A 22,127-nucleotide genomic window follows, 5' to 3' on the forward strand; every position below is an offset into this window, starting at 1 on the left:
CTTAGAAGAAATAACTTAGCATACACTAACAATACTACAGATGATGAGAACTGACACAGAGGAACATCAGAACTATCTACAAATGATTCATCAGGAAGATTTAGAGGAAACTGAACTGTCAACATAGGAGTTACTGATCAATCAACTCACACAACCAAACACAAGAGCTATAGCTGAATCCACCTTAGAAGAATAACTCTAACTGTCACTGATGATACTACTGACTAACAACAAGCTTTTCACATCAGACATTTCTACAAATGATGAAGAGGAAGATTCAACTGACAAACAGCTTCAACCAAACTACAACACATCAGACATATCTACAAATGGATCCATCAGAGGAAGATTCAACAGAGGAAACGGAACTGTCAAATATCTACAAGTGTAGGATTTACTGATCATCAGAGGAAGGCTTCAACAAGGAAACAACCGTCAACCAAAGGTTACTGACAAGAATTACAAGCTGAATCCACCTTAGAAGAAATAAACTTTAAATGTCACTAATGATACTACTGATGAAGAATTGACAACAGCATTCACATTATCTACAAGTGTCTCCAGACATTTCCATACAAATGATTCATCAGAGGAAGATTCAACAGAGGAAACTGAACCGTCAAACTACAGGAGTTACTGATCAACCAACTACAACAACAAATCAACAACAAAAACTATAGCTGGATCCACCTTAGAAGATATAACTGTAAATGTCACTGATGATACTACTGATGAAGAACTGAAAAACACATTCACATCAGAAATATCTACAAGTGTCTCAAACCAACCAACACCATTTACAAATGATTCATCAGAGGAAGATTCAACAGAGGAAACCGAACCGTCAACTACAGACGTTACTGATAATCCAATTACAAGTATAAAACCTCATTCAACCACAAGAATTACAGCTGAATCCACCTTAGAAGAAATAACTTTAAATGTCACTAATGATACTACTGATGAAGAATTGACAACAGCATTCACATCAGACATATCTACAAGTGTCTCCAACAAACCAACGCCATTTACAAATGATTCATCAGAGGAAGATTCAACAGAGGAAACTGAACCGTCAACTACAGGAGTTACTGATCAATCAACTACAAGTACAAAATCAACAACAAAAATTATAGCTGGATCCACCTTAGAAGAAATAACTGTAAATGTCACTGATGATACTACTGATGAAGAACTGACAACCAAATTTACATCAGAAAAATCTACAAGTGTCTCAAACAAACCAACACCATTTACAAATGATTCATCAGAGGAAGATTCAACAGAGGAAACCGAACCATCAACTACAGAGGTTACTGATAATCCAATTACAAGTATTAAACCTCATTCAACCACAAGAATTACAGCTGAATCCACCTTAGAAGAAATAACTTTAAATGTCACTAATGATACTACTGATGAAGAATTGACAACAGCATTCACATCAGAAATATCTACAAGTGTCTCAAACAAACCAACGCCATTTACAAATGATTCATCAGAGGAAGATTCATCAGAGGAAACTGAACCGTCAACTACAGGAGTTACTGATCAACCAACTACAACACTATCAACAACAAAAACTATAGCTGGATCCACCTTAGAAGATATAACTGTAAATGTCACTGATGATACTACTGATGAAGAACTGACAACCACATTCACATCAGAAAAATCTACAAGTGTCTCAAACAAACCAACACCATTTACAAATGATTCATCAGAGGAAGATTCAACAGAGGAAACCGAACCGTCAACTACAGAGGTTACTGATAATCCAATTACAAGTATAAAACCTCATTCAACCACAAGAATTACAGCTGAATCCACCTTAGAAAGAAATAACTTTAAATGTCACTAATGATACTACTGATGAAGAATTTGACAACAGCATTCACATCAGACATATCTACAAGTGTTCTCCAACAAACCAACGCCATTTACAAATGATTCATCAGAGGAAGATTCAACAGAGGAAACTGAACCGTCAACTACAGGAGTTACTGATCAATCAACTACAAGTACAAAACCACAATCAACCACAAGAATTACATCTGGAATCACCGCAGAAGAAACAACAATAGACTTTACTGATGTACTAACTACTGAAAATGCATTGGGATCCGCAACAACATTCACACCTGATGTATCTACAGGTGTCACAAACAAATCAACTATAACATAAACAGATTCAACAAAGAAAGTTTTAACAGAGGAAACTGAACTGTCAACTGTAGAATTTACTGATCAATCAACTACAACCTCAACACCTCAGTCAACCACAGGAATTACATCTGGAATCACAGCAGAAGAAACAACAATAGACTTGTTACTGATGTACTGACTACTGAAAATGCATTGGGGATCCGCAACAACATTCACACCTGATGTATCTACAGGTGTCACAAACAAATCAACACCATTTATAACAGATTCAACAAAAGAAGTTTTAACAGAGGAAACTGAACTGTCAACTGTAGAATTTACTGATCAATCAACTACAACCTCAACACCTCAGTCAACCACAGGAATTACATCTGGAATCACAGCAGAAGAAACAACAATAGACTTTACTGATGTACTGACTACTGAAAATGCATTGGGATCCGCAACAACATTCACACCTGATGTATCTACAGGTGTCACAAACAAATCAACACCATTTATAACAGATTCAACAAAAGAAGTTTTAACAGAGGAAAACGAACTGTCAACTGTAGAATTTACTGATCAATCAACTACAACCCTCAACACCTCAGTCAACCACAGGAATTACAGCTGGAGCCACCCATAAAAGAAACTATTGTCTTCACTGATGTACTAACCACTAAAAAGGCACTGGAATCCACAACAACATTCACATCAGGAATATCTAAAAGTGTCACATCTGAGAATGATCTGAGAACTGCAGAGACTGAATTGACAACTATAGGAATTACTAATCAATCAACTACACTCTTTACACCAGAATCAACCACGGGAGCCCAATCATTCACTAAGATTCCTGATTTATCGACTACTGATTCTACAGAGGAATACACAACAGGAATATCACAAGAAATTACAACTAAAGGAATTGCTGGTCAGTCAGCTTCAGCCATCACAACATCTAAATCAACAGCTATAGATACATCAACCATGGATAGTGCAGCAACACAACCTGAGGTTACCACATCAAGAACTACAGCAATTACAGAAGAATCAGTGACTTCAGGGGATAATACAATGGCTACCACTGAGGGCTCCACCATGCTTATAAGTGGAACCACTATCTCACATGAAAGTCCTCTTTTCTGTAAGTTATCCAAAACCATACTCACATGTTTCATATGATGCATGACAATGCATAATATTATTCAGATTCAATGTTAAATTTCCAGGATTGGCCAGAACGTAGAAAAGACAATAAAGTAATTTTGGTAGCCTTATCTTAATGCAGTAGTTTCTCTTCTCATTACTTAAGTATACACCAACTTTTTTAAAGTCAGAACAGCTTGGTTGTTTTTAAAAGAGGTTATGTATTTGTTCTGAATGATTGAGACTAATATCTATTTGTTCATTCTTTGACAAAAGCGCCACAATCTACAGCACAACCCACTAACAGTTGTAGTGGAACTCACCACTAAACCTACACTTTGACACAACTGCAACTGAATCTTCAACACCACCCCAGGAGGAGACAAAGAGTATGCCGACTACAGCCTTCACAAATAACCAGCATGTCATTACTTCACAACACACACAAACTACAGACCAATCTATAACAAATATCCAATCAACAATGAGTACATTGCAGATTGAAACAGGTACAGCCCAGCCTACTTTCTCAACAACTTTCCAGACCATATTTGCTTCTCAACCAAATCCATCTGCAGTCCAACCTAAAACTAATGCCCAGTCCACAACTACTACACCACAACTTGCAACAGACAAAACACACCATATACTCAAAACCCCACACCACACAAAAAACACACCACCAGACCGTTACTTCACAATCTACACAGACTGAAATCCAACCTATAACTAATGCCCAATCCACAATTACTACACCACAACTTGCAAAAGTTACAACCCAGCCTATATTCTCAACAATTCCCCAGCCTACACATACAGCCCAGACTGTTACTTCACAATCTACTCAAACTGAAATCCAACCTATAACTAATGCCCAATCCACAATTACTACACCACAAAACTGCAAAAGTTACAACCCAACCTATATTCTCAACAGCTGCCCAACCTACACATACAGCCCAGACTGTTACTTCACAATCTACTCAAACTGCAATCCAACCTATAACTAATGCCCAATCCACAATTACTACACCACAACTTGCAACAGTTACAACCCAGCCTATATTCTCAATTCCCCAGCCCTACACATACAGCCCAGACTGTTACTTCACAATCTACTCAAACTGAAATCCAACCTATAACTAATGCCCAATCCACAATTACTACACCACAACTTGCAACAGTTACAACCCAGCCTATATTCTCAATTCCCCAGCCTACACATACAGCCCAGACTGTTACTTCACAATCTACTCAAACTGAAATCCAACCTATAACTAATGCCCAATCCACAATTACTACACCACAACTTGCAAAAGTTACAACCCCAACCTATATTCTCAACAGCTGCCAACCCTACACATACAGCCCAGACTGTTACTTCACAATCTACTCAAACTGCAATCCAACCTATAACTAATGCCCAATCCACAATTACTACACCACAACTTGTAACAGTTACAACCCAGCCTATATTCTCAACAACTGCCCAACCAACACATACAGCCCAGACTGTTACTTCACAATCTACTCAAACTGCAATCCAACCTATAACTAATGCCCAATCCACAATTACTACACCACAACTTGCAACAGTTACAACACAGCCTAAATTCTCAATTCCCCAGCCTACACATACAGCCCAGACCGTTACTTCACAATCTACTCAAACTGAAATCCAACCTATAACTAATGCCCAATCCACAATTACTACACCACAACTTGCAAAAGTTACAACCCAGCCTATATTCCCAACAGCTGCCCAACCTACACATACAGCCCAGACTGTTACTTCACAATCTACTCAAACTGAAATCCAACCTATAACTAATGCCCAGTCCACAATTATTACACCACAACTTGTAACAGTTACAACCCAGCCTATATTCTCAAACAACTGCCCAACCTACACATACAGCCCAGACCGTTACTTCACAATCTACTCAAACTGAAATCCAACCTATAACTAATGCCCAATCCACAATTACTACACCACAACTTGTAACATTTACAACCCAGCCTATATTCTCAACAACTGCCCAACCTACACATACAGCCCAGACCGTTACTTCACAATCTACTCAAACTGAAATCCAACCTATAACTAATGCCCAATCCACAATTACTACACCACAACTTGCAAAAGTTACAACCCACGCCTATATTCCCAACAGCTGCCCAACCTACACATACAGCCCAGACTGTTACTTCACAATCTACTCAAACTGAAATCCAAACCTATAACTAATGCCCAATCCACAATTATTACACCAAAACTTGTAACAGTTACAACCCAGCCTATATTCTCAACAGCTGCCCAACCTACACATACAGCCCAGACTGTTACTTCACAATCTACTCCAAACTGAAAATCCAACCTATAACTAATGCCCAGTCCACAATTATTACACCAAACTTGTAACAGTTACACCCCAGCCTATATTCTCAACAGCTGCCCAACCTACACATGCAGCCCAGACTGTTACTTCACAATCTACTCAAACTGAAATCCAACCTACATCTAATGCCCAATCCACAATTACTACACCACAACTTGCAAAAGTTACAACCCAGCCTATATTCTCAACAACTGCCCACCCTGTAACTATTTCACAACCTACACAAACTGCAATCCCACCTATAACTACAGCTACATCTCAACCCAACTCAGAAATAACCCAACCTCAGAGTACAAAAACAGTTGCAATCCAGTCTACAATTATAACTCAAGCGACATTTACCACAACTGCAAATGGTACCAAGAAAGTCCAGACCACAACTACACCCCAACCTATATCAACTACAATCCAGTCCACGACAACATCAAACCCTGCAACAGCTACAACAGTTAAACTGTCAACAATTACAACCCAGCAGATTACAACAGCTACAACTGAGACTAGAACAACTCACTTGGCGGGCATCAATGCAATTGACAACAAATTCACTCCAACCTACCAGTACAATTCATGCAGCATCTGTATCTGAAAGCAAAATCTACCACTACAACCCAAACTATAACTCTTACAGTCCCCACCCACCACAATTACAACTCAGTCTACAGCTGCAACTACATCCCAACTACATTCCAAACCAACCTTTACAAACCAAATGACAAAACAGCAACAACTTTCAATTGGTACAACCCAGTTTATATCTGCCGCAACCCAACCTACAACAAATGCAACCCAGCCTTCAACCCCACCTGTATCCCCTGCTCCCAAACTCTAACACACACACTTCAACCCAGCCTACAACTTCAACTATACCTGCACCTACAACCCAACCAAAAACAACTGCAACCAACCCTATATCTACAACTACTGCCGTAACTACAAGAACAAACCATCTTGCCATCACAACTACAACCACACCTTTACTTGAAACAACAGCACCGCTCACAACTACAGTGGAAGTCAGATTTTCCAGCTCAGAAATGTTTGATTCTTTACTGTCTGACAAAAATTCAGATATCTATAAAAAAACGAGAAGAAAAGAGTCAAAAAAGGAGGTATGTGACAAATGTTTACTTCATAGTGGAGGATGTAGTTTTGAACAGCCAAAATTACAAAGTACAGTACAAATGTTATTATATACAAGATTTTGAATATAATATATATGTAATGTGACAAATTAATCACCACCTAAACTCTTACCAGTTTGAGTTTTTGCATTTTTCCTAAACCTGTCATATCTTGTAACTTTTCTACAGTTTGTGCCGATCTTTAAAAAAGAGTTCCCGTCCTTCTTCAGACTGACAGTGATTAGATTCATGTGGGTAACAAACATATAGAGTGCCCTTGACTTCATCCTAAGCCATACCTTAACTTATGTTGATAAAATCACATCTTTAACAAAGACCTTGTTTTTTCCCTTTCATTCTTGTAGAGAAGGATCAGTGATCACAGATATGAATTTGGAATTCAGGAAAGACACTCTTTTGCCAGATGACAATGAGATAATACGTACTATAACCAGTGCCAATACTACATTTAATATCACCAGAGCAGAAGGTAAAGCCAGTCAGTTAAAAATAAAAAAGCTCTGGTTGCACTACTTTGGATGTTACGTGATGTGATCCTTTTGAGTGCTTGTTACTTACAATGTAAACTTTACTTTAAAAATGAATTTGTTCACATTGATTTTCCCATTTTATGTTAAACATATAATACAATCTGCAATTCAACCACCAACAGTTATGCCAAAAGCTGACCTTTCCACTACTACCAATCATACTACAACCCCGACCAAGCCCACTGAAGCCAAAGTAACCACGCATCAAGCAACAACGTTGACAACAAAAACACCAACAACAAAAGCCACAATCATCACGCCAACAACAAAAGCCACAATCGCCACACCAACAGCAAAAGCCACAATCATCACGCAAACAACAAAAGCCACAATTGCCACGACAACAACAAAAGCTGCAATCGCCACGTCAACAACAAAAGCCACAACTGCCATGCCAACAACAAAAAAGCCAAAATCAACCACGCCAAACACAAAAGCCACAATCACCACGCCAAAAACAACTGCTACAACCACAACAGCCAAAACCACCACCACAACAGCAGTTCCAACACGCCCTCCACCAGTTGTAACCATAGAGTTTGTCATTTTAGTAATATTTTTTCCAGACCTTCAAAACACACAAAGTGTGGCATTTAAGAACCTAGCAGACAAAGTTCAAAATGAGGTGAGTCTTAAACAACAGAAACTTTTTTTGCGGATGTAGTAGCATGTGCAAGGAATTGTGTCTGTTTTGTATTGTTGCTTGTTTGGTTTTCATCTCTAAATCAAGTTAAATTTAGTATCCCACTTAGTTTCCCACGGTGATCTTTTGAAAGCCATTTTTGGCATCTGATTCTTATTTAGTGGAAAGTATAACATGATCAATGCATTTAATCCTTGTATGTGACATTTAATGACATTCCCAAAACTCATTCTTCCATAGTGTGACAAAGTATATAAACTGAAGTATGGAGTTCTTTTCATCAGGACTATTGTGATTGCTTTCAGGTGGGTTTCTAGTTCATTACTTAATCCAGTTCATCTAGTTTTATTAAAGGTGCAATAGGTGATTGTCTTCAGAAACATTTTTTTGTTATGCTGGTTAAAAGTCTCTTCACATCCCAATAGCAATCATAAATTTAAGTGGTCTAAATGTATTTATCTGTATTTATATATTCTGTGGAAGGTGTAGGACCAATAAATGTTCGCCCAATAAAAACGCTTGGTCCGAGCTTTTTAATTGGCTTTCCTACCTGCCTGTCAACATATGTATTAGGATACTTCTGCGCACCGGTTCGCTCAGACAGGATACAGTGTGTTCTCGTATGCTGTGCAGACAGAACGAGAATGGCAGACAAAAATTTAACAACCCCATCTTCCTTCCTGGTATTGTAGTACTCACACACCGGTGAATGACACATGATGTAGCCCAGCGGTTCCCAATTCCAGCCTATTGTAATAATGTTGTCTCTGGTATTCTGGTCTGTGAGTGTATATGCGTTCAGTGGGACATTTGCTTTCAGTGCTATCAGGTTAAAGTTAACATTTTCCAAGATCTCTTACTGCACCTTTAAGAGAATCTTTAACAACATCTCCTGCATATAGACTTGATACATTTGTAAGAATCTGGAATCTCTCTGACACAAAGGGTCCATCCATCTCAAGGAGTCCAATGGAGGTTGTTTGAGTAATTTTAAGTTGTTTTCCGTGATTACCTCAATTTCAACAAATAAGTCCTCTATGATTCTGCTGTTAAAAAGTTATTTGAGATCCCAACTTCCAATTTCCAGCTAATCAGCTTTACAATTTTTGGACCACTTGATATGCACTAACCCCAGTTTTATGGAATATGTAAAAGACTAAATACTCGTGTCTTACACAGTGACAGATGTATTCTTTACACGTGTGATTCTTTTCAGAGCTTTTTTCCAGAACCCGAGCAGAGGAAAATGTACAGGCAGTGCTTGAATTAGTGTTTAGCCAAACATCCACTGAACCGATCCCCAGCAACACTGACATTGTGGAAACTCTGAAAGAAGCAGCTACAACTCCAACTTCAGGGTTCAACCTCACTCTTGATTCCACCACTATAAATGTCCTTAGTAAGTTGAAATCACATTTGAGTTAGAGTTTTCTGATATACCCAATTTCTAAGATTTTACTTTGTTAATATGACTATAATGTTTTGTGCAATTTGTGATACTTTAAAAAAAAAATCCTTTTTTTGTAGAATCAGTGAAGATAATTCCGCTGACAATCCTCACCAATGGAACCTTTGTGGCTGCTCTTTCAAATAAAAGTTCTACTGAATTTCAGAACAGAGCTTCGATGATAAAAGCAGTGGTGAGTGTGACGTTTCTACTTATGAATTTTGGGTAAAATGCTTTTACAAAATAAAGCCAATTTTGTCAAATAACTCTTGTTTTGCAGCTTGAACCTTTCTTCTTTGCTGATTATCCAACATCATTCAGCACCATATCCGTAACAAACTTCAGGTATGAATATACTGCTGTGTTCTTGAAATTGGCTACTGATTCAACATAACACTCAGATTTCATTGATGAATCTTGATTCCAAACTCTCTCCAGTGTTGCCAGTGTAAAATTAAGGAGTGTGCCAACAATCCGAAACTCCATGGATCTCACATTCGGAGCGGACGCCGTTCTACCCAATAGCACCCAGATAGTGAACACTGTAGTCCGAGCAGCCAGAAACAACACGTTACCCTTCCAGATCTTCACTTCTTCAATCATAATAAATGGAACCGGTGAGTGATGCACTTTAATCTCGCATTTTGACAGCAAAAAATTGTTTAACTCAGATTAGTGTTCATACTCATGTAAATAGAAAATATAACGTTCCACACTGACAGTGAATGATAAATATTAAGTTCCATCTGTTCTGCTGTGTTTTCTTTTGTAATGCAGAATATTCGTCAGGTGAAGTCAGCAGCAGGGTCAGTGTGTTGACCGCTTCAGTCCTGGTTGCTGTGTCGCTTCTGGTTCCATGGTTTAACTGGGTGTAACCACTCAGGCCAATATAACTGATTCATACGGGTCTAAATCTTCCTTGCCTTTCACGCCTGCTCAAATGAAGGACTCGTACATGTAAACAAAACTCTGACTGCATCAGTTTTTAGAACTGAATGTGTCTGTTTTTAGCTCTTGTTCTGTTTTCAGAACAGGTTAACACTAGTCATACAAGCACTTTTAGTAATTTATTTTATTCTTAAAAAAAAGACTCAGTTAAATCATATTGTCATTGGTTTTCTTTTCTGAATAATGTAATCTACAAATCAAGGGGCAGTTCTTTAAAGTCATTAATTTATTGTTTGTTTATTCTGTATGTGTTGTAGTCGGATGAGTAAAAGTGGGTACAACATAACAATCTACAAACGTATAGTATAAGCTACAACAACCACATTTTCAACTGAATTCTTTTGTAATATTGTAATATATATGAATATATATGTAATATATAACCATCTTCTGTTATATCTAAGATGAACTCTGGTAAAACTATTGAAATGCATTACATTTGTTAATTTATTTGTTGATCAATAAAAAATAGGAGTGTAACGGTTCAAAGTACTCACGGTTCAGTTTGTATCACGGTTTTACAGTCATGGTCTTAGGATGGTTCGGTATGTGCTATTTTAGGGGAAAAAGTACTATACTGTCAAATAAAGAAAATAAGAACAAATAATCTAACTACACAGGGGCTTAGCCATCGTTTCAAAAGTGGGGGGGACAGAATGTCTAGTGTTATACCTGTTTTTATATATATTAATATATATATATATATATATATATATATATATATATATATATATATATATATATATATATATATATATATATATATATATATATACATATAATGTAAACCTCTCTCTGGGTCCTTTTTCCAGTTCTTAAAACCAGAGATATAAAGGTGATTTCTGATTTTTTTGGCAAATTCTTAAGTTTTGTTTTTAAAGGCTTTGAAGCACAATGCTCCATCAGTACCAGGCTCAAAATTAAGCCATGCAAATTCTTGGTACCAGTGAACCTGAAATTTTAGAGTTCTGTCCCGAAGCACCTGACACACAATAGTCTTAGGATCTGACTTGTCTGGTTTTAATACAGTTACAGAAGACCTGCCTATTTCTACAGCAGCCAACCCTATGCCAGATGCCCCCTGTTCTCTCTATAAAAAAAGTACAAATTAGTCTGATAAAAGGTATAAGAAATATCTTATCATAGACAATGCTGTAAATAATCTGTACTTACCTCTGAAGCCTTTTTGAACCTTTCTGCTTCATTCACTCTCAACTCTGAATTCACTTCTGCTTGTTTGAAACGTGCACACAGGGAATAGTGACATACAGAAGAACATAACATATTAAGCACACTGCTGGACAATAACCAATAATTTGTATCCTAAAATATTTTTTAACACTTAGATAATAAGTACCTACTGTAGTTAAAAATGATAGCTGAGAAGTTGTTCATCATACTAATATGTTACATAGTTTTTTCTATATTTTACTAATTATATATTATTTTTTTATGATTGGTCCATGTATAATCCTACAAACACTAATGTATTAATAAATTTTATACAATGTAAAAAAAAAAAACTATGCAATAGCAGCCATGTTTTAAAAGCCACTCTATCTGTTCTCACCTGTGAAGTTTCTTTTTCTTGTGTCTGATTCTGCCCTGACAAAGGCTGTCTGTTTCTTGTTTGTTCTTGACAACACATAAAAACATAAAAATAGTGCAGTAATGAAAGAGCACGCCAGAATTGAAGATCGTTCCTATCGTCAATAAATGCTTACTTCATTGAAATGCATTGTGTAGAATTGGTAGTGTTAAACATGCTGTAAACGCTGTAAAATCTCAGTTCAAAATTATCTTTATTCTTATTTGAAGGGGTTTGATAACATACTTCACGTTACAAAAGACTTATGGAAAATACACTGAAAATACATTTGTTCCGGCAGCTATTTTTTTCCATATGATTTCCATCAAAACTGGCTAATTATTCAACAAGAGAAACAGGCAGAGTTACTCAGCACTGTGCAACAAAATTTGGATACCACATGCCAACTTACACTGCTTGACTTTTTCGTAAAAAAGGATTGAGTTTTTTGCCACTTTGAACTAATCGCGACCTCTATGAATGTTGCAATACGTGCGGGACAGCGATGTGTGTGACTGATTGCCATGGAAACATGAACGTCATGTATAGACTATCTTGTCTCTTTGAATTTTAAATCATTCTGCATTTACATTGCTCCATTAAAACCTCAAACAGGTCGTGAACACAACTGTCCAATGAAAAAGTAGGGGGGACACGACCACCGCGTAATCTATGCCCCTGTAACTACAAATAACAGCACAAATAAATACAAAAGAGCAAAGATAAATAAAATGAAGAGTGCTTCTCAGGTTTTTTAGGTAGGTCTAACATTAGTTTTTTTTAGATACTGTGATGAGTCGGTTGCCTCCCCCGTAATTATTATTGTCACCCCGTCCCTTAATCGCCGCCCTTCACCAGGCTCCCGACAGGAGTGGGTGCGTGAGAGAGGAGGGGCGCTGTAAGAGCCAGGGCTGGCTGCTTGTGATGAGGCCACACCTGACGCAAATGGAGCCTCACCACCACCTCCTCGAGAGACCGGTCTCTTCCCTGTGCATGCACGCTGGTGTCCTCGTGGGTCCAGGAAGGGTGCATAGAGGGACTCCCGCGCCACCAGAGACGTGATCTGCTGGACCCGTGATCTGGACGAGAACCGCACCTGTTACACGGCTGTCGGGCCAGAATGCCGGGCCGTTTAGTCCCTTCAAGTGACAAGTCAAACATTAGTTTTTTTTAGATACTGTGATGAGTCGGTTGCCTCCCCCGTAATTATTATTGTCAACCCTGTCCCTTAATCGCCGCCCTTCACCAGGCTCCCGACAGGAGTGGTTCGTGAGAGAGGAGGGGCGCTGTAAGAGCCAGGGCTGGCTGCTTGTGATGAGGCCACACCTGACGCAAGTGACCCCACCAGCAAGATGGATGCCGCCGCTGGAAGAAGCCACCGCCCCTCACGCCCCGGACCGAAGAGGGGAGCACGTGAGGCTGCTGGACTCCACCCCTTTACCCTGGACCCTTCCTTCCTGTACACTACCTGCCCTTCACATACCCCGCAGCACGACGAGAGACACCAGAATCCCTGTTTATTTTTGACACTCTTCCCCCTTTGGACACTTTTATTCCCTGTTTTTGTTAATAAAGCCTCTCTGAGGCCTGACGCCACACCCACTGTGTCTGTCGTTTGCTCCTCCCGCCATAGTACAGAAATTGAATAAAGTGAGGAAGTCTAAAATAACATTGCATATTTTACTATATAAATTGACGATTAAGCCTTATTAAAGTTAGAAAAGCCAAGTCAAGTCAAGTCAAGTCTGCTTTATTGTCAATTTCCACATGTACAGTACATACATACAGAGAATCGAAATTGCGTTACTCTCAGACCCCCGGTGCATACAGATAACATTAACATTAAAGCCTAAAAAAATAACTAGATCAAATATAAAATGTAGATACAATTATACAATAAGGGAATTATATATAAAAAAAAAAAAAATGATTATGGCCCAATACAAAAAAAAACAAAAATAAAAGTTAAAAATAAAGTTAAAGTTAAATAAAGCAGCGCAAGGTAAATGACAGATAAAGTGCAAATCAATGAAGTGAACAACAGTGCAGTTAAAAGATTTTTTAGTGCAAAAAAAATCACTTATTAAAAATATCTAAGTCTGATTAAAGTGACAAGTGACAAGTGACCAAGAGCAGTTATTTAACTGACTGATGAGGTAGTTCCATGCCGAATGAGGTAGTGAGCGGTGAGTCAGCAGACCAATGCCGCACAAGTGACTCGTGCATGTCATCATATAATTAGAGTGGGGGGGGGGGGGGTTCAATAGTTCAGTGGTGCCTGGGGAAGAAGGGGGGGGGGGGGGGCAGGTTCGGGAGGGAGTTCAGCTTCCTGACAGCCTGGTGGATGAAGCTGTCCTTCAGTCTGCTGGTCCTGGCCTGGAGACTCCGCAGTCTCCTCCCTGATGGTAGCAGGCTGAAGAAGCTGTGTGATGGGTGAGTGGGATCACCTGTGATGCAGAGGGCTTTGCGGGTGAGACGTGTTCCATAAATGTCCTGGAGGGAGGGTAGAGAGACACCAATGATCTTCTCAGCTGCTCTCACTATGCGTTGTAGAGTCTTTCGGCAGGACGCGTTGCAGGCGCCATACCACACAGTGATGCAGCTCGTCAGGATGCTCTCGATGGTGCCTCTGTAGAATGTGTACATGATGGGGGGTGGGGCTCTGGCTCTCCTCAGTTTGCGGAGGAAAGTAGAGACGCTGCTGTGATTTCTTGGCCAGTGCTGCAGTGTTGTCGGTCCAGGAGAGGTCCTCTGTGATGTGCACACCCAGGAACTTGGTGCTGCTCACTCTCTCCACAGTGGAGTCAGCGAAGTAAATTTAGTGAAAAACTGATTTAAAGTTTTATGAAGTCTACAACAATCTCCTTCGTCTTCTCCACGTCAGAGAGAGATTGTTGTCACTGCACCACCCGGCCAGGCGGCTCACCTCGCTCCTGTAGTTTGTCTCATCTCTGTTGCTAATGAGACCCACCACAGTCGTGTCATCCGCAAACTTAATGAAGAGGTTGGAGCTGTGTGACAGTGTGCAGTCGTGGGTCAGCAGAGTGAAGAGGAGGGGGCTTAGCACACATCCTTGGGGGGACCCAGTGTTCAGTGTGATGGTGCTGGATGTGTTGCTGCCGACCCGTACTGCCTGAGGTCTTCCAGTCAGAAAGTCCAACAGCCAGTTGCACAGCGAAGTGTTGAGCCCCAGCTGACTCAGCTTGTAGATGAGCTGTTGAGGGATGATTGTGTTGAATGCTGAACTGAAGTCTATGAACAGCATTCTGACATAAGAGTCCTTTTTTTTCCAGATGGGTGAGTGCTGAGTGGACGGCAGTGGAGATGGCATCATCGGTCGACCGGTTGGCCCGATATGCAAACTGGAATGGGTCCAGGGAGGGGGGGAGGGGCAGACTTGATGTGGTGCATGACTAGCTGTTCAAAGCACTTCATGAGGATGGGGAGTAAGTGCAACAGGACGGTAGTCATTGAAGCAGGATGGAGATGGCTTCTTCGGGACTGGGATGATAGTGGTAGTTTTAAAGCATGTGGGAATAACAGCCTGACTCAGTGAGATGTTAAAAATGTCTGTGAAGACATCAGTGAGTTCTGCTGCACAGTCTTTCAGTACACGCCCAGGGATGTTGTCAGGACCCGGAGCTTTGCGGGCATTGATCCTGCTGAAGGATCTCCTCACACTGTCTGGGGTCAGAGTCATCACCTGGTCGCCGGGAGGAGGTGGAGTCTTCTGTGCAGTGGTGCTGTTTTGTTGCTCAAAGCGAGCGAAGAAGGTGTTCAGCTCGTTCAGCAGAGAGATGTTGTTGTCACAGGTCCGTGGTGGGGGCTTGTAGTCCGTAATGGTCTGTATCCCCTGCCACAGGCTCCTAGTGTCTCTGCTGTCGCTGAATTGGTGAGCTATCCTCCTGGAGTGCTGTCTCTTAGCCTCTCTGATGCCGCGGGACAGGTTGGCCCTAGCTGTTCTCAGGCCCACCTCATCTCCAGCTCTGAAGGCAGCATTCCGTGTCTTCAGGAGTCTGTAGACCTCCCCCGTCATCCATGGCTTCTGGTTGGCCCGGACAGTGATAGTTTTTGTGATCGTTACATCATCAATACACTTATTGATGTAGGCAGTAACAGTCTCTGAGTACTCCTGGAGGTCAGTGGTGTTATGCATGTGGCAGCCTGTTTAAACATGTCCCAGTCAGTTGTGTTGAAGCAGTCCTGAAGAATCTCTGATGATCCTTCTGGCCACACTTTAATCTGTTTGTAAAACTGGTTTGGCGACTTTAATGAGTGGTCTGTATGCAGGCATTAGCATAACAGTGATGTGATCTGAGGCTCCGAGGTGGGGGAGGGGGAGGGCTTTGTAAGCTCCTCTCTGTGTGGTGTAAACAAAGTCCAAAATGTTATTACCTCGTGTTGGAAAGTTGATGTGCTGGTGTATTTTTTGGAAACACACTCTTAAGGTCAGCATGGTTGAAATCCCCAGCTATGATGAGAAAAGCATCCGGGTGTGCTGTCTGCTGCTCACTGATGTGTTGGTACAGTTCATTAAGTGCGTCGTTCCTGTTGCTGGTGATGTTGAATGGGGGAATGTACACTGAAATGAGCAGTATAGCAGTATATTCCCTCGGCAGATAGAACGGCCGGCACTTAATAATCATAAACTCCACCAGGGTTGAGCAGTGTTTGACTGCTGATCACAACAGTATCGCGGCACCACGCGTCATTGATGTAAACACAAAGCCCGCCGCCGCGGGTTTTTCCTCCCGCGACGAGAGCTCTGTCCCGCTCGATAGCACGTCAGCTGGTCGAGCTGAATCGCGCCATCTGGAACGCTGTTGCTGAGCCATGCTTCCGTGAACACAAAAACACAAACAGTCTCTTACAGTCCTCTGAGTTGAGCGTAGTAAACGAATGTAGTCCAGTTTATTGTCCAACGAGCGTACGTTAGCCAGTACGATGGTGGGGACAGATGGCTTGTGTGGGTTAGCCGTTAGCCTAGCCCGGATACCTCCGCGCTTCCCCCTCTTCTGCTTCCTCTCACGCCGCTTGTGGCGCCTCCGCTGCGGGCGAGATGCAGTAGTGGGGGTCGATGATGGTGAAGGCCTCCGTAGCAGATCGAGATCCCGCAGCTGTTCCGCTTGCGCGGAGTTTAACTGTAAAAAAATGCGGTTCTGCCGACATCGAGCAGAAACTCGCGACTGTAATTGCGCTTACAGACAGGTAGACGTGACGACAACGTGCAAAAACACTGCGACTCACAAGACAAAAAACACGAAAACACCGTTCTGTCGGGACAGAGAGAAGCCGCTGCGTGTGGCCGCGCCGCCATCTTGGATAATCCTAGAAAAGCTATTCAATCAAGAGCAGTGAGTGATTTCCTTGTCTTTTGCTGTTTGATTAGGCTAACATTAAAAACACATACAGCAGCTAAATAGCTAGCTGTCACTTTAAGACAATGCACGGATCCAGTACACTGATACTGTACATTTAACTGACTGCATCTGCTAGTATACTTACCTAGATGGGCATGTTGACATTTTTTATGTAAATTTGTCCATACAAGTCTTGAAACAGATCTCAATATATTCCAGCATACGGCACTCGCACTAAACAAAAGTTTTACAAAGAGTGACTGGTTTGTCCACTTTGTTTGTTTGTTTTGTTTTTTTGTTTGTTCATTGCTGTTGTTGTAATGTTGTTGAAACAGGCCTTTAATAGCCGAACTCTGTCTGTTTCATGTGTTGTTATTTTTAACAGGCCATATTACAGAAGCGTTGTGAGATTTAAGTTGAACTGCAGTGCAAGTGCGTGCCAAACCGTGGGTGGAGAATGGTATGGTTCAGTTTTTTTTTTTTACCGAAAATCATTACACCACTAATAAAAAACGAGAAAAATCAAGATCAGAATTAGCTTTTTTTGCTAGGTGTGCACAAACACATGGGGAATTTGTTGTGTTCGTTTTTTTAAGGTGCTCCTGGTACATACATACATGCATACATACATACACATCTGACATGAGAACAACAACAAAAAAACACAGTTAAATAGTAAGACAACAATAAATAATGTGTATGAATCTCCATCCTGGATGAGGCCGATGACTGTAGTGTCACCTGCAAACTTCAGGAGTTTGACAGAGGGGTCTTTAGAGGTGCAGTCATTTGTGTACAGGGAGAAGAGCAGTGGGGAGAGAACGCAGCCCTGAGGAGCTCCGGTGCTGATGGTGCAGGTGTTGGATGTGAGTTTTCCCAGCCTCACTAGCTGCTGCCTGTTTGTCAGGGAGCTGGTGATCCACTGACAGATGGAGGTGGATACAGAGAGCTGTGTGAGTTTATTCTGAAGGGTGTCCAGGATGATGGTGTTGAAAGTGGAGCTGAAGTCCACAAACAATATCCTTGCATAAGTCCCCTGGTTTGTCCAGATGTTGGAGGATATAGTGCAATCCCATATTGACTGCACATCCACAGACCTGTGTTGTGCTCTGTAAGCAAACTTCAGGGGGTCCAGCAAGGGTCCAGTAATGTCCTTCAAGTAGGCCAACACCAGTCTCTCAAATGACTTCATGACCAAAGATGTAAAGGCAACAGGTCTGTAGTCATCAAGTCCTGTGATTTTTGGTTTCTTGGGTACAGGGATGATGGTGGAGTGTTTGAAGCAGGAGGGGGCTTCACACATCTCCAGGAATCTGTTGAAGACCAATGTGAAGATGGATGATAGCTGGACAGCACAGGCTTTGAGGCAGGGTGGAGAGACACCGTCTGGGCCTTTGGCTTTCCTTATCTTCTGCTTCCTGAAGACTTTGCATACATCCTCTTCACAGATCTTTTGAGTACAGGCTGAGAAACAGTAGTTGGGAGGGGGAGGGTGTTGATGGCTGTGCTGTGAGATGGTCAGAGCGGGTGTGGGGTGTCAGACCAGGCTTTTGCTCTTCAAACCTGCAGTGGAACTCATTCAGGTCTTCAGCCAGGTGTTGATTGGCCTCAGTGCTGGGGCATGGGGTCTTGTAGCTGGTGATGGCTTTCAGGCCTTTCCACGCTGATGTAGAGTCATTACTTGAAAGCTAGAGTTTTTTAGCTTTTCAGAGTAGTTAAACTTTGCCACTCTTATCTCCCTATTCAGTGTGTATTTGGCCTGTTTGTACAAGTCTTTGTCCCCACTCCTGTAGGTGTCATCTTTGGTCTGGCAAAGCTGTTTGAGTTTTGCACTGAACCAAGGTTTGTCATTGTTAAAAGTTAAACAAATCCTGGTGGGAACACACATGTCCTCACAGAAACTGATGTAGGATGTCATGGTGTCAGTAAGCTCATCCAGATCAGTAGCTGCAGCTAATCGTACATCTGTGCAACGAGTGCCAGTGTGTGACTATTCACATGTGATTTGGGGGAATGTGAAGAGCAAACGGCATGTGGGACATTGGCCATCTGTTCATTTAAATCCAGCACCTGTGGACTATAGTTTTCAGTAGTTGCAGCCTCAAAAACACTCTAATCAGTAAGTTCAAAGCAGGCCTGTAAATCTTGCTCTGCTACAGCAGTCCATCTCTTTACAGTTTTTACTACAGCCTTAGCAGACTTGAGTTTCTACCTGTAGGCTGGTAGAAGATGAACTAAACAGTGATCAGAGAGTCCCAGTGCTGCTCTGGGGACAGAATGGTATGCATCCTTTAAAACAGTGTAGCTGTGGTCCAGTATATTGCTGTCTCTGGTGGGGCATGTGTTGTTCTGTGTATATGGGTGAGATTAGCTTTATTAAAATCACAGAGAACGATCATGAAACAGTCCAGATAACGTTTTTCTGTGTGTGTGATCTGATCAGCCAACAGTTCTAGAGCAATGCTCACACGTGCATCAGGAGGAATGTACACACTCACCAGAATAAGTGAGGAAAACTGCAGCAGTGAATAAAAAGGCTTACAGTTAATGAAGAGAGCTTCCAAATTTGGGCAGCACATCTTCTTTAAAACTGTCACATCTGTACACCAGCCTTAATTGATATAAAAACGCAATCCACTGTCTCTTGTTTTCCACGACAACTTGTTGATGCAGTCTTCTCTAAACAGCTGGAAGCCCGTTAGATGTAACGCACTGTCTGGGATTGCTCCGTTCAGCCCAGGTGTCCGTGAAGCAGAGCGCTGCAGAGTTTAAAAAGTCCTTGTTTGTGTGTGTGAGGAGTCATAGTTTATCTGATTTATTTGCTAGGGAGCGGAGATTCGCCAGATGAATGCTCGGCGTCGGAGTCCTTAAAACACTGTTGGAATTTCAAGAGAGCGCGCCGGCGTGCTTCCCTCTCTTGCGTCGCCTGGAGCACTTGTATAAGAACACAGCTCCTCTGACTAAAGTCAAGTCAAGTCAAGTCAAGTCAAGTCTGCTTTATTGTCAATTCTTCCACATGTACAGTACATACATACAGAGAATCGAAATTGCGTTACTCTCAGACCCCCGGTGCATACCAGATAACACTAACAGTAGAGCCCAAAAATCTAGATCAAATATAAAATATAAGATAAAACTATACAATAAGGGAATGTAAAAAAGACATAATAGAAAAAATACAATAAAAATAAGGTTAAATAAAAGCAGCGCAAGGCACATGGCAGATAGAGTGCAAACCAGTGAACAAACAGTGCAGATAAAAAGATTTTTAATGCATAAAAAAATAGCTTATTCAGTCTGATTAAAAGTGACAAAGGGCTCAAGAGCAGTTATTTTATTAAACTGAATGATGAGGTGGTAAAATGATGTCAGTTCCATGGTGAATGAGTGAATGAGGTAGTGAGCAGACCACTGCTGCACAAAGTGTCTGGTGCATGACATCGTATGTTAGAGGGGAGGGGGGGTGGAAGGACCTGGGGATGTGGGACCTGGGGGGGGGGTTGGGGGGTTCATAGTTCAGTGGTGCCTGAGGCAGAAGAGGGACGGGGGGGCAAGTTCGGGAGCGAGTTCAGCTTCCTGACAGCCTGGTGGATGAAGCTGTCCTTCAGTCTGCTGGTCCTGGCATGGAGACTTCGCAGTCTCCTCCCTGATGGCAGAAGACTGAAGAAGCTGTGTGACAGGTGAGTGGGATCACCTGCAATGCAGAGGGCTTTTCGAGTGAGACGGGTGGGAGGGAGGGAGGGGAGAGAGACACCAACGATCTTCTCAGCTGCTCTCACTATGCGTTGCAGAGTCTTCCGGCAGGACGCGTTGCAGGCGCCATACCACACAGTGATGCAGCTGGTCAGAATGCTCTCGATGGTGCCTCTGTAGAAGGTGTACATGATGGGGGGGGGGCTCTGGCTCTCCTCAGTTTGCGGAGGAAGTAGAGACACTGCTGTGATTTCTTGGCCAGTGCTGCAGTGTTGTCGGTCCAGGAGAGGTCCTCTGTGATGTGCACACCCAGGAACTTGGTGCTGCTCACTCTCTCCACAGTCGCACCGTTGATGGTCAGAGGAACATGCTGAGTGTGCGCTCTCCTGAAGTCAACAACAATCTCCTTCGTCTTCTCCACGTTCAGAGAGAGATTGTTGTCACTGCACCACCCCCGGCCAGGCGGCTCACCTCGCTCCTGTAGTTTGTCTCATCTCTGTTGCTAATGAGACCCCCACAGTCGTGTCATCCGCAAACTTAATGAAGAGGTTGGAGTTGTGTGACGGTGTGCAGTCGTGGGTCAGCAGAGTGAAGAGGAGGGGGCTCAGCACACATCTTTGGGGGGCCCCAGTGTTCAGTGTGATGGTGCTGGATGTGTTGCTGCCGACACGTACTGCCTGAGGTCTTCCAGTCAGAAAGTCCAACAGCCAGTTGCACAGCGAAGTGTTGAGCCCCAGCTCGACCAGTGAGTTCTGCTGCACAGTCTCTCAGTACACGCCCAGGAATGTTGTCAGGACCCGGAGCTTTGCGTACATTGATCCTGCTGAAGGATCTCCTCACGCTGTCCGGGGTCAGCGTCATCACCTGGTCACTGGGAGGAGGTGGAGTCTTCTGTGCAGTGGAGCTGTTTTGTGCCTCAAAGCGAGCGAAGAAGGTATTCAGCTCGTTCAGCAGAGAGATGTTTGCTGTCACAGGTCTGCTGTGGGGGCTTGTAGTCCGTAATGGTCTGTATCCCCTGCCACAGGCTCCGAGTGTCTCTGCTGTCACTGAATTGATGGGCTATCCTCCTGGAGTACT

The 22,127-nt window shown here is 42.0% G+C and overlaps 1 protein-coding gene across 1 annotated transcript; it reads left to right on the forward strand.

The window, feature by feature from the left end:
• Positions 1-9,230: 9,230 nt before the first annotated feature.
• LOC109091878 lies at positions 9,231-10,528 on the forward strand. The gene is made up of 5 exons (XM_042759322.1): positions 9,231-9,413; positions 9,542-9,654; positions 9,742-9,806; positions 9,900-10,078; positions 10,239-10,528. Exons 2-5 carry the CDS (start codon positions 9,640-9,642, stop codon positions 10,334-10,336), a joined length of 357 nt encoding a protein of 118 aa, XP_042615256.1. The 5' UTR covers positions 9,231-9,413; positions 9,542-9,639; the 3' UTR covers positions 10,337-10,528.
• Positions 10,529-22,127: the final 11,599 nt, after the last annotated feature.

Source organism: Cyprinus carpio, chromosome A7, assembly GCF_018340385.1.
Source record: "Cyprinus carpio isolate SPL01 chromosome A7, ASM1834038v1, whole genome shotgun sequence".
Classification (NCBI taxonomy): domain Eukaryota; kingdom Metazoa; phylum Chordata; class Actinopteri; order Cypriniformes; family Cyprinidae; genus Cyprinus; species Cyprinus carpio.